Source organism: Pipistrellus hanaki (assembly GCF_964339955.1).
Source record: "Pipistrellus hanaki genome assembly, chromosome: 17".
Taxonomy (NCBI): Eukaryota; Metazoa; Chordata; class Mammalia; order Chiroptera; family Vespertilionidae; genus Pipistrellus; species Pipistrellus hanaki.
In genome coordinates this window covers 23,120,099-23,133,020 of record NC_140519.1, presented here as the reverse complement: position 1 = coordinate 23,133,020, position 12,922 = coordinate 23,120,099, and the positions used below count along the sequence as shown (strand labels likewise).

The following is a 12,922-nucleotide window of genomic DNA, read 5'->3' as shown; positions in this document are numbered from 1 at the left end:
ATGACAAATTGCCTTGCTAATGAACGTTACACACTGAAAGTGCCATAACTGATTAAACTACCATTTCCCACTACCAGGGAGAGAGGGAGCCGGGGACTCCAGCAGTGGGCAGCTCTGATATTCTGCCAACAGGCCTTCGGGGCACAGTGTGATATTTAGAAAAACACTCTAAATTCCATATGAAACATCTTCTAAAAGCCTATTGTATACAACAGGTTTTTAAAGAACATTAGATAAAACAGCTTAGGTTGTAGCTGATGAGCCATGAAAAATGGATGTCTTTTAACTATTTGGTCTCCTTGCAAGCATGTGCTGAAGAATACTCTGTGTGGGTTTTCTCTCTCTCTCTCTCTCTCTCTCTCTCTTTCCTTCTTCTTCTTATTCCCTTTCCCCGCCCCCCAAGACATTGCGTGTGCTTTGCATTTCACATAAAATCTTTCTTTTGTCAGTTCCTTTGTTGGTGCAAAATTGGCAGCAGTTCAAATTCAAAGTGCTCCTATTCATTTACTGACCAATGTCATGCTCGTTCACATCAGCCGGCGAGCTAAGCTCTAAAAAAACATAAAAGACTTGCTTCACCACTGACGAATAATGTGTACATTTTTACAGAGCTTAAACCTTAATGCTTTCCCTGAAACTAACAATACAGTATATCTTATCATTCCTTTTTCTCGCAAGCAGGCAGCTGCTGAAACGCTTGCCACTTCAAAATATCAATTGCTTGCCAGAGTTTCCCTCAACACACCCTGTCAAACTCATGTATATTGTGAATGAAAATGGTGCAGGGCTGAGAGCTAAGAAATTGTGTCAAATTCTGCTATAAGGGTATGATGTGCAAAGAACAATGTATGACAACCGTAGAGGCGACAAACAATGGCACTGGAGCCGGGGACTTCATAGATCACAACTGCGCCTGTACATATTTTATTGTAGGCATTATATATTTAAAGCATGACAAATGTACCATTGTACATTATGTGCAGCGCACACAGAAGCTCCGCCCACCGGTTTGCCTTCTGCATCTCTCCTGATGATGGAAACAGCTGAGTTTCATCATTCCTTTCCGTTTTCTTAAAAACACTTAAGGTTCTCAAATCACAAGGAAGAAGAAGACACACACATGCAGGATTATCAGAACGATAAGTAATAGAGAGCAGAAGACAATAAGACAAGATGAGAAAAAGAGATCTTGCTCACTTAACACTGTGGCTTCTCTCTGAGCACACAAAAGCAAGGATTACCTTAAACACGAACAGAGGGTGTCAAGAGAATTAATACTGCCACTGTGCCTAGAAATTGTTGTCTACCTAATTTTAATGCAGATAAGTGCTGGCGTATTGATTGGCACAGTGTTCTGGCAAAATGGGAATCCCACATGACTATGTTCTTTGTGTGCAGAAAATATGGTTTAAGAAGCTTTTACCCTTATTGCTTCCCTATGCCAAGAGAACAATTAAGCAAATAATGCCTCACTACTGTATCAGGTTTATAAACTAACGCCGGTTCCTGTCTGTTTAGATTTTTTAAATATCCCTTCCCATTTCCCAAATGGCTCTGTTTACTTTACATGATCCTGGTGATTGAAAAGTTGTGTTTCTTCCAAACCGTCTCCTTAAGTAACATGTGGAATCTGAAAACATTCTCCATGGGGAACACACCTAGTGAATGATAAAGGGGTTCCGGGCCATCACAACCCTACACCAGTTCAGTCAATGAGTGTGGCGATGGAAATGCGTATGGAAGGAAGTTAGTTTAAATATATATTCATCTCCTCAATGGCCTCGCGTGGGTAACAACAATCTTCATCACACAAGTAGTTTTGAATGGCATTAACTGACTCTGAGGCGAAGAGAGATGACAGATACATTTTTAAGGTGCTAATAAATATTTTGGAAAGAGAGTAGGTGGCTTAGCTGCGGAGGGGGTGCTGACCTCCGGTGTGTTGATTAGTGGGACGGTGATGCATTATTAACACACAGCAGCTGCACCTGAGCTGCTGCCATGACTACAGGGTGGGGCAAAAGTAGGTTTACAGTTAGTTGTGCGCACTCAAACTACAGAGTTTCATTTTTCTATTATTATTATTATTGGTGAATTACTGTATTATTTCCCACGTGAACAACTGCACACCTACTTTTGCCAAAGCCTGTTTAATAATAGCCTTTTATAGCCACCAGGGGAGTAAGGTGGGAGGCCCGTATTAACTACTACACAGGATTAGTGCATTCTGTGAACTTTAGCAGGCAAATTATCTCTCAATGAAATATAATGTTGGTTACAACTAATTGTAAGTGTGATTTTTAAAACTTCTCAGTGAACACCAACAACTCAGTGTTTTCACTACCATTCAGCTCATTATTGTCTGGTAATCGATGAAAACATGTCCTATTGTGGGAGGTACTTCCGGAAGCTGAATTTCAGAAGGCAGGCTGTGTCCCTGAAGGCTGACTTTAAAATTATTTGGCATTACAAGTTCAGAGATATTAACATACATGCAAACTTTCTCTAAGTAAAACTGCTCATGAACTAGAAAAGCTGCTTTGGAATCTTTCTTCCTCTTTATTTCCTAAGCAGTTCTTAAAAGATTAGTTTTGCAGTAAATTTTTTGAGCGTTACCTTGAAAAATAACAGCACAATTTATTTCTGAAAAAAAGCTTAATTTGGGGAGAGAAAAGATTATCCCATTAGCCTTAGTAACTGAACACAGCGCAGAGAGTCCATTATGAGGAGTCTTTTATGCCCTGGCAGAAAGTCATTAACATAAAATAAATCATTAGCTTTGATATTAAGCTTCTACTATCTGCAGGTTTCTATGATTAATGCTCATGACTGCATCTGCCAAATAATAAAATATACTTTTTGTTGAAAGGTTATCCTGCCTCTTTATTATTAACATTTCCCTTTATACAATTGTCACTGGCATTTTTAGGCTGAGGAATATTGGCATAGAGGAGAAGATGTGGGTTTTACAATGGTGTCAAGATGCCAATGCCTATACAGAACACGTTACCCATCATTTAAAAAAAAAATTAACCATTTAATTGAGTTAAAAGACTTAAGGAAGTCGGGTGGTACACAGATATGCTTTCAGTGTAATTGACCTGTCTTTCAGACCCAGTTGGTTCACTCATTAATTAATCCTGCCCATTGTATTTTGCATCTGTGACCTATATATTGGAGGAAGGTACAGAGGGGCAATTCTCTCCCCTGAGAACGACAAGAGGGCATTTTCCTCTGAGGCAGTTATTCTCAACTTCTATTTTATCGTCTCCACTGCAAAACAGGCAGCAGCTCCCATCAGTAGCATCTCTTATTAGGTGCATTGACTCTCAACATGGAGGGGGGGAAAAGGCCCCCTGTGGGGCTTACTAGTATCTGAGGGAGGGACATTACAGACTGTACCTACACATACCCCATCTCCCCAAGTTCACCTTTGACCCCCTAGAAAGGTTATCCCTTCCTGAAAGAATCACTAGTCTACAACTTCGGAAAACACGTTTATTCCACTAGGGTAGCAGAAATAGAAGAAATGGCCGGAGAGTATATTATTTGAATTTTTGAATGTCTTTCACCACAGGGTTTCAAAATAATCTATCTCTATTGACTCCTTAATTCTCATAAGGCTTCCTGATACAAACATAAATTATTTTCTCTAGGGGAAGCATAGAAGGTTGGGACACTGGTGGATTAAGGTTTTAGTGTCAGAAGTCTTAGCAGACATAGAAGGAAGTCGGGCTTCTAAAGAGAAGGGGGAGCCCTCGATCATATACTTTCACAGGTCTATTTATTTTGCCGAGGGCGTAAGTCAACACGGCCCTAAGAGCCCTGAGTTTTTATCTCAAAACTTCTACAAAAAGGAGTCCTTTCTTGAGAAAGGCCTATGGTTTTCTTTGGAAATATCTCGTTCTTCAGTCTTCCTAGGTTATAATATGTCCAATTAAAGCCCTGCTGTTGTGAAAGCATTTTCTCCTGTGAAAAATGGCTAAATTTCTCAAAATGAAGTGGTAATGAGGCATTCCTAGTAGTCACTAGGAGTTCCTTTATTGTTCTTGTACACATTGATAGATTCTGCCAGTTATGATAAATTCTCATGTATTTATGGCTACAAATATATAAAGGACCATGAGAAACACATTAAAATACACACACTCAAACACACACACACACACACACACACACACACACACACCTATTTCTCTGACTAGGTCACACCCAGATAGAGTATCAAAGACTTTAATCAAAAGGCATTTTATGCATAAGCTAACATTATATACCACTACTGTGGGTCAGATATGTATAAACTGTAAGTCTACATGGTAACTGGAAATAGTTGATATTTTCTTAGTCACTAGGTAAGCTTCTACCAACCAACCATGGCCTGAGTTTAATTAGAAGCCCTTTCAAGAGAGTTTCATAAAAGTACATAACCCGGGAATGGTTCTACTTGGCTAAAGCAGAACCATTAAAAAATCCAAAGTGAAAAACGGACAGACAGAAAAGCATTATTAGGGACATTTGTTTCATGATGTTTAGTATTATCCTATGTAATAAAAGGCTAATATGCAAATTGACTAAATAGCAATCACACCACAGACTGGCCCTGATCACAGACCAGTCCTAGGAACCCTACATGTGCATGAAATTTCGTGCACCAGGCCTCTAGTAAATACATATTAGTGATCATGCTCCAGGAGTGAAATTCTAAAGATAGTTTTTAAAAGTTAACTTTTAATGTTTAACCAAGTAAGGCAAACTTTCTTGAAGAGGTCTGGGAAAATAATGGTACCTCCTGGCATGAAAGAGCAGGGGGATTCTTTCAGGCATCATCCTTCCTCTGGTCTTTTCTGCTGCACCATCAATATCCAAGCACAGAGCAATATAATGTCCCCATTTTCAAAATGAATGCTACAAGGAGAAACATGTTATAACCAGGAAAAGCTCATTCAGGTTAAAATGAATTCCATGTCCCAAAGTATTATGGAAGAACTCACTATAATTAACAGTCTGTTGGCACTTCTGTTATAAACCACATTTCTAAGCAGTCTATAACTCAACTGTTTTTCAGGAGAAATTGTTCTTCAGGATGAAACTTGGCACTTATGACAAAACAAAACAAAATCCTAAACTCATTAGGTCAGATGTTAGCTGAATCATTTCAGCGTTCCGATTTCCTAGCGGGCAGTCCGCTTAACACAATTCACTATCTACTGCTGCTTCTATCAATCAGGTATCTGACTCTGAAAAATGCACCTTCAAAGAAAACGATCTATTGATAACATATCAATAACACCAGAATGGAAGTAAATGAAAGGAAAGAAAAAAAACCTTTAAAATTAGTAAAAGTAAATATTCCCATATTGAAATGTTTAAATTCAATTGAAAAATCAAAGCAGCCTTCAAACATTTCTATGGGATGCCTGTTGTAAGCAAGAACTAGAGTTATTATTCTGTGGCCACAGTATTTATTAAGTATGGCTTACTACAATCGTATGTCCTCCTCAAGGTATACATCTTGCAGTCTTGGGTTTGATTGTATACAACCTAAGTTTTATCTTCAATAATTGATAACATTTAAAATGTAATTGATAGCATTTAATCAGGTCATGATTATTACATTTCAGTTTTATTGAGATATAAGATAAATATTCTACCTTATGACTTCCCAGAACCTTGAGATTTACATTCAGATAGACAAAATCTTATATAATGAAAACTTAACATGCAAATCCACCAAATGGTGGAAAAGGCAGAATGACTGGTCGCTATGATATGCACTGACCACCAGGGGGCAGATGCTCAACGCAGGAGCTGCCCCCAGCCCGCAGGCCCCAGGTCAGCCAAGGTGGATGCCTGGGGGCCCTTCCTATTGCCATTGCCGGGCCAAAGGCCCCCCAGAGGGAGGTGACCAGTGGCGGTGGGGAGGGGCGGGCCAGGGAGCAGGCAGTGCCAGGCCAAACAATGTGGGTGCCAACAGGGGCCTCCCGATCACCCTACTGGTTGCCCCACAGATCAGCCCTGATTGCCGGCCAGGCCTAGGGGTCCTACCCATTCACGAATTTCATACACTGGGCCTAAAATAGAATAATAAATACCTAAATGTGATTCGTTAAATAAATACTTCATGTCCATTATTTCCATTTCAGTTATCTATGCATATTCTGATGAGAACACAGAAGTAAGTTAAGCCTTACTAATTCTTACTGTAACTGTAATTCACTTAATTTACTGTATGCCGGCTAAAGACCAGGAGATCACAGTCCCACTTTCATACTATTTTAGTGTCTAAATTACAAATAAAGATTTCTCACTAATAAGAGATGTTCAAGGACCTGTTTGTAAGCTCTGTACACACAATATATAAAATATGGTAAAAGCCCTGGCCAACTGGCTCAGTTTCATGTTTCTCTCTCTCTCTCTCTCTCTCTCTCTCTCTCTCTCTCTCTCTCTCTCTCTCTCTCTCTTTGCCTTTCTCTCTAAAAATCAATAGAAACATATCTTCGGGTGAAGATTTAAAAAATGTAGCAGCAGAGGGGGAAATTGTAAGAAATTAGAAATAGCCACCATCGTTATTTAACATCTCAGCATTAGATCTATGTTTTCTTGGTCTATTATTGTATGACCCTACATCATTGAGGAAAAAGAGAACAGCCTAATTCAGGATTTTAAAAAGTAGATATGGGCAGATCAATTTCCTTCACCAGGAATAAGGTCAGGTACTAGAGGAAGAATGGATGTGTTAACCCGATTATGATAACAATTGAGGGTGAGAGCAAAAGGGAGCAGGCAATCAAGATACCGGTAAGCACAATGGTGGGTCAAGTACTGGAAGGAAAGGAGGAGCATTCAAATCCTAGAGTGCAGGCCTCCCAGGCACAGATTAAGATTGTGGAGGGGTGAGGAGGGGGAAGGGAAGAGGCCCCAGGCGTCCAAACATGCCTGCTGCTGAGGGCAGGCATCAGTCAAGATAGGAAGGCTCACCAGTCCTTGAAAAATATTCCCAGGGCCTTTCCAACTTTCTACTATCCTAACCAAAGCACTAGAATACACCCTCCCTCATGGCTAAATAAAATGCCCCTCTCCAGGTCTCTAAGACGTCATCTTTCTCTTGAGTTGAACCCATTTCCAATAAAAGTATGATGACAAGAAAGAGTCCCACATGCTAAGAGCAACATTTGATACCCAGATACCAAAAAAAGCCATGTTATAAACTTGGAACTTTCCCCACTTTTTCTAGTTTCAAGTGCCTTACTTCTTTCCTGTTGTTAAGCCCCTTGAAATCATATCATTAAGAGGGGGAAAAAGGACCTACAATAAGCAGTCAATTAGACAATATTTAAATATCAGTATCATTTTTTTAACTAAGCAAAATATCAAAATGCTCCTTAATGTCATCATTCAGAAACTTATAAAACATATGATAAATTGGGAGAATGCTAGACCATGCTTAAAGATAGCACCAAAGCTCATAAAGACATGTATAATTGGAATTTGCAACACTGAAATACACCACAAAGTCAAGATAGCTACATTTGAGGTTTTTGCATGATATCTGTTTCAGGGGCCAAAACTGAATGATTTCCTGGCTTATGCTCTTTCTCACCTCTTTCTTATTTATTTAAAATGTATTTAAAGACCTGAAAACTTATGAAAGACTCCAGCTAATAAAACTCCCGGGGGAGTTTTAATTATACTAATGATGCCCAAAGTATCAACTATGAATTTCCCCAAGTCCTAGAAGTTATGGAGGTGGATAGAAAACTAATCAAGCGTGATGCACTAAATTGCTTATTGCCTTCTCCTTCCTCCTCCTCCTTATCCCATCCTCCTCCATTTTCTAACATTCATTAATTAAAGTAGAACTAATGACTTCATCCTAATGTGCTTGTAAATCCTGTATCTGATATGTGATGAGTTTTGCCACATGGAAGTACAATACATAATACTCTTAAGCAGGAACATAAGCTCAAAGGAGACTTTGCAGGGATGATCATGAATCTTGTTTTTCTCAAAAGTTATCAGGTGTCTAGGGTTAGCCCTGGCGTTTTAATGCAGAGATCACCACAAGTAAGTCCTTCCGCCAATATTTATATGAAAAGAGAGTACACCGTCCTTCCTCGGTTCAACAGCAAAAGCATACCAAGTGCCCATTATTCTTTACTCCGTATACAGCTGGTCTTAAGCGTGGTTTTGTGTTTTGGACTTCTCTGTGTCTCAATCAGCCAAAGAAAGATTCAGGAACTGCTCTGCAAAAAAGCAACCGCTGAGAACAGTGAAGGCCATTATTTGCTCTCCCACTGCTGGCAGAGGTCAGCATCCCTGTCATTAGCCATGTCATAACATAATTGTATTACTGCTCCTTACGTGGGCAGATACTGAGCAATAACTGAACACATCACATCGTTGTAAAAATGACAAAGTGCCATTTCTTTGTCCCAATTTAGCATAAAATCAGTGAAAACAATCTTCAGAAATGACACCGCACTAAGAAACTGAAAGGAACTGTTATTACTCGGTAGGTTCTATTTAAACTGATGGTCTGACATCCTCCACCAGAACAACAACAAAAAAAATGGGGCTGTATTTTACAACTGAACTCCAATCGCGAGCTCCTTGCAACCCAATTTATTTGTGTAACATTCAGCTCAATTAAGGGATGCAACGTTACTTAAAATAGTCTTAATTAGATGAAGCGCGACTGTGGTACCCATCCCTCAATGGGTGAAATATTACCCTGCTTTAAGTTACGAGAGGTGGAGTCTGTGACTTCCAGCCTGCGTGCTTCTGCCCAGTCTATGAGCGACACTGCATTTCAAAGGCTGACCTACATACAAGCAACAGCCATCCGTCCTGCCTGCTCGTGTGAGAGATGCCTCACACAGTTCCCATAACCAGCATGGTTGGCATTGTTCTCACTGTCTCCGGCAATGGGCTATGTAAAAATGGAGGCCAGTTTGCATAGTGATGGGTCCCTAGTGCAGTGTGCTTCTGCAATAGAGCGACACGAGATTCAACGGTTCCCACAGAAATTCCTCCTCCAGAGTTTATTAACTGAAAAATATAAAGTGGTATTTTTGGCAATCTGTAGAGAGCAGCGGTGCTAGAAAGTGTTAGCAGAGTACAACCACCCCACTTGAGTTTAGAAAAGCTTCAGGAAGTGGATATTCATTTTCTCTATTGGGGTGTCTTCTGACATTGAAAAAAATGGCATTGGGGAAAGTAGTTACAGTGGCATGATTCTGAAGCACAGGAAGATACTAGTTCTGCTGGGATTTAGCACGCCAACTTTAAGTAAAGTGTTGACAGATTTAAAATAAGGATAATCAGTAATGCATGATCTTATCTCCCTATTAAAAACAAATAACCTGACAAAGTGACTGTTTCTTGTAATGGACTGCATCCTCCTTGCACCTCTGGAAGATACCAGGCTTGCACTGCAGCCTTGTCGCTTTAAGGAAGTCTGCTTCAACTTGTTTTTACTAAACGTAGACACAGATTTCTTTTTTTCATCTCTTCCAAACTTCTGCCCATCCCTCATACTCTTGCAAATCCACTCGAGAGTCATTGCAAAAAATGAAGCGAGCTGACTACATGAGAAGCAATTAAAAAATGTGGAACTGGCCAGGAATGCTGTACCCATGGTAATCATGATGGAGTAGGAAATTCTATGCCTGGGCTTTCTGGGCCTAGAAAATCTACTCAGGACATTCAATAGAATCAGGGCTCAGTGACAAATACATCTGATAGACCGCTAACACAGAAAAGGGCAGGAGAAAAGGTCCTGCGAGAAACATTTCATGAAGTCTCTTCCTTCTCTGACAAGTACATCTTATGACTTTGCATCCTCAAAAAATCCATTCTTCCCTGGATAAGTTAAATAGAAGACGGGCAACTAGTCTATAGAAAGGGTTACTGATTTGCATTTAAAAAGAACAGTTTGCTCCTCACTCACCGGGTGACTTAAAAGGAACTTCAGCGAGCTGCTAAAAGAAATCCTGAAGACTTTCTAAATTAATTTATTCAATGCACAGCACAACTCACTGAAATTACTTAAAGCACTTCATTAGAAAACGATTTAATATGTTGAAGTAATTCTTGATTTTATAAAACATTTGGCCTTTAAATTAAACTCGACCCTACTGTCACAAGAGTGACGCCTCTGAAACGTGTATCCAAGTCCTTATCCTCTTGCTGGAGCCTCACATCACTGATACATTTGATAAGATGTGTCCAGAATCGTTGCCAGAGCGGTTCTGACCTTTTGCATCAGTGACTACTGTGGAATATGTCTCTATTATCCAAGATAGGACTGCCACTTGATTATTTTTTTAATTCCTGTTCCAGTAAAAGCGTCCTCAGCAAAATTAAGTGTTACAAACATAAAAAATAGCTCACGAACGAAGGCAAAAACAGATTTTAGAATAAAAGAACTATGCTACCCACTAATGGTGAAACTTCAGCACCCAAAAATCCTCTTGCCAAAGTTCTCAGTGCCTTCCAACTGGCCCCCCGCTAACGGGATCCATCCCTGGGTGATGAACAGCCTTTCTCGCCTTTGCCCAAGATTACATTTCCCTGGCTTCAAACTTGCTTGAGAACATCACACACACAAAACGCTCATCCCTGTACACAGCATTTAGGAGCGTCTCCGCGGGGTGAGAGGTTTGTGGTTCACTTAGCTCACAGCTGTGTGTGTGTGTGTGTGTGTGTGTGTGTGTCCATTTGACCCCATTGAGTGGTGGGGAACCTGGGGGCTGAGGCTGCAGCGCGCTCCATGCCTCAGTTATCACATTTTTAAAAAGCTGTTTGAGGATGACTCGCCCCCGGGCAGGCAAATGGGAGGGAGTCCCAAGGATTTATCCAGCGGAATCCACCGAGGGACCAACAGGGAATGGCTCGCAGGGACTGTGAGGACCCGGCAGTGTGACCACCATGCTCGAGCCGGCCATCTAAACCGCTCGCCCAACTCAACTCCCCGCCGATGTCCACCCGGCGGGACAGCTTAAAACACGTCCAACAAACAACCCCAAAGCGGGGAGGGCCCTGGTCCTAGGGTTGCTCTCAGGAGGCCTGTCCCCTACTTGCTCTTCCTCCCAGAGCTCAGAGTTCCAGAAGCCCAGAGAGGAACCCGCTGCCCCAGCACCCTCTGGCTTCCATCCTGGGCACCAGCGGAGCTCGCTCGGCAGAAGCTCGGGCAGACCTTCCCACCCGGAGCCACCCGCTGGGTCCGCCTCACCCGCAGCCCCGGCCCCCCGCGGCCTCGGTGCCTGGGGTCAAGGGGCTGTGGATGCAGCCCAGCCTCGGACCCAGCTCCAGCCCCGTGCAGAGCTCGGGGCCTTGGACGTGAACCTTCAGCGCTCGCCGGGCTCCGAACAAACTTGCAATTTCCGCGCGCACCCCCCCTCCCGCCCCCCCGCAAGCGGAGTGGACCCCCCACACCCGGCTCCCTGGCTGCACCCCGGCCCGAAGACCAGCATCCGCACTCCGGGCTCAGCCGCCCGAACAGGGTCGGTGAATCCGCGAAAACAAAAGAGTTGTGGAGCAATTTTCCCGGCAGGGGGTGGAGGTGTCTCAGGGGTCCCCGCACCCCGACTCTCCCCCGGCTGCTCCCCTTTGGCAACTAACTCATCCCGATCCGGGAAGCGGGGCCACCACGAGCCCCTGCTGCCCGTGAGAAGGAGCCAGGCAAAGAGAAGGGCAAACTGGAAATAAAATAAAATAAAATAAACTGAATTCTCTCTGTCTCTTGCCTCGGTTCCGGGACACCAGACACACCCCCAAAGTACGCCGTGGTTTTCTCCTAATTTTTTTTTTTTTTTTTAATAAACGCCCCCCGGCAAACCTAGGCAGGGGATCCCGAGTCGCGAACAGCAGGAAGGAAAAATCTCCGAGCAAATCGTGTCACTTTCCGCACCATCGCGGCGCCGGGCAAGCCCCCCGAGCCGCTCTCCGCGGGGTTCCCTCCCGGAGCGGAGCGCGCACCGCGGCCCCGGGTCCGCGAGCCCCGCGCCCCGCGCCCGGGGACCGGCCCGCCGCCCCCCGCCCCCGCCCCCGGCCCCGCGGCCAGACCCCAGGGAGACAAAAGCAGAGGTTCACCTTGTTGCAATAGTAGGGGTCCAGGCAGGGAGAAGGTCCCAGACAGGGCGCGTCGGGCGCAGAGGCGGCGGGCTGGGCTGGCGGTGGATAAAACCTTACGTCCATTGCACTCTCACATCAAGCAACTCCTTTTCTTTTCTTTTTTCCTTTTTTTTTTTTTTTAAACAAACAAAAAAAAAGTGTTCAGCAAAAACAAGCTTGCACGGAACCCAGAGAGGTGTCTGGACTCGGGAGTAAAAAAGAAACACCTTCCTTCCCTCACATCCGTTTGCGGTTTGTTTAAGAAGAAGAGGAGGAAAAAAAAAAAAAAGAAGAAGAAAAAAAAAAAAAAAAAAAAAGAGGGGGGAAAAGTGCTCAACTCTCCCCCGAGCCGCCGCGGCGCGCACCCAGCTCCGCTGCCGCCGCCTCCCGGCCCCGCGCCGCCGCCGCTGCAGCCCGGCCGCCGGGCAGGTAACTTCATGCGCTCATTGTCCCCCCGCCCGTCCCCCCATCCCCGCCTCCCGCGCCCCGGCCGCCCGCCCGCCCGGCACACGCGTCCGCGCTCGGCGGGCTCAGAGTCCTGGGCGTTTTATTGGGAGTCTCGGAGTTTGCTCTTGCTTTTAGTTCCTTTTCTCCACCTTTGGAGGCCTGGGATGGTGGGGGGGAAGGGGGTGCGGGGGGCGATGGGGACCGGGCGTGATGGGGAGTGAGTGCTCCGGGCCGGGTGGGGTGGGGTGGCTGCGCCGCAGGACGCGGGCTGCTCGCGGCCCCAGTGATCGGTCGGGCTCCGGCCGGGGGCTGGCGGAGGGAGGGACGGTGAAGCGGAAGAAAAGCGCGGCGGCCGGGCCCG

General features: G+C 44.0%; 1 protein-coding gene across 1 annotated transcript in view; it reads right to left on the bottom strand.

Annotated features, from left to right (window-relative positions):
* TOX (thymocyte selection associated high mobility group box) overlaps window positions 1–12,353 on the bottom strand; it is a 298,686-nt gene extending 286,333 nt beyond the window's left edge. Inside the window, exon 1 of the mRNA XM_084865102.1 lies at window positions 12,094–12,353. Coding sequence (XP_084721228.1) covers window positions 12,094–12,198 — 105 coding nt within the window. The 5' untranslated portion in view covers window positions 12,199–12,353. The remainder of the gene's footprint in view (window positions 1–12,093) is intronic.
* Window positions 12,354–12,922: the final 569 nt, after the last annotated feature.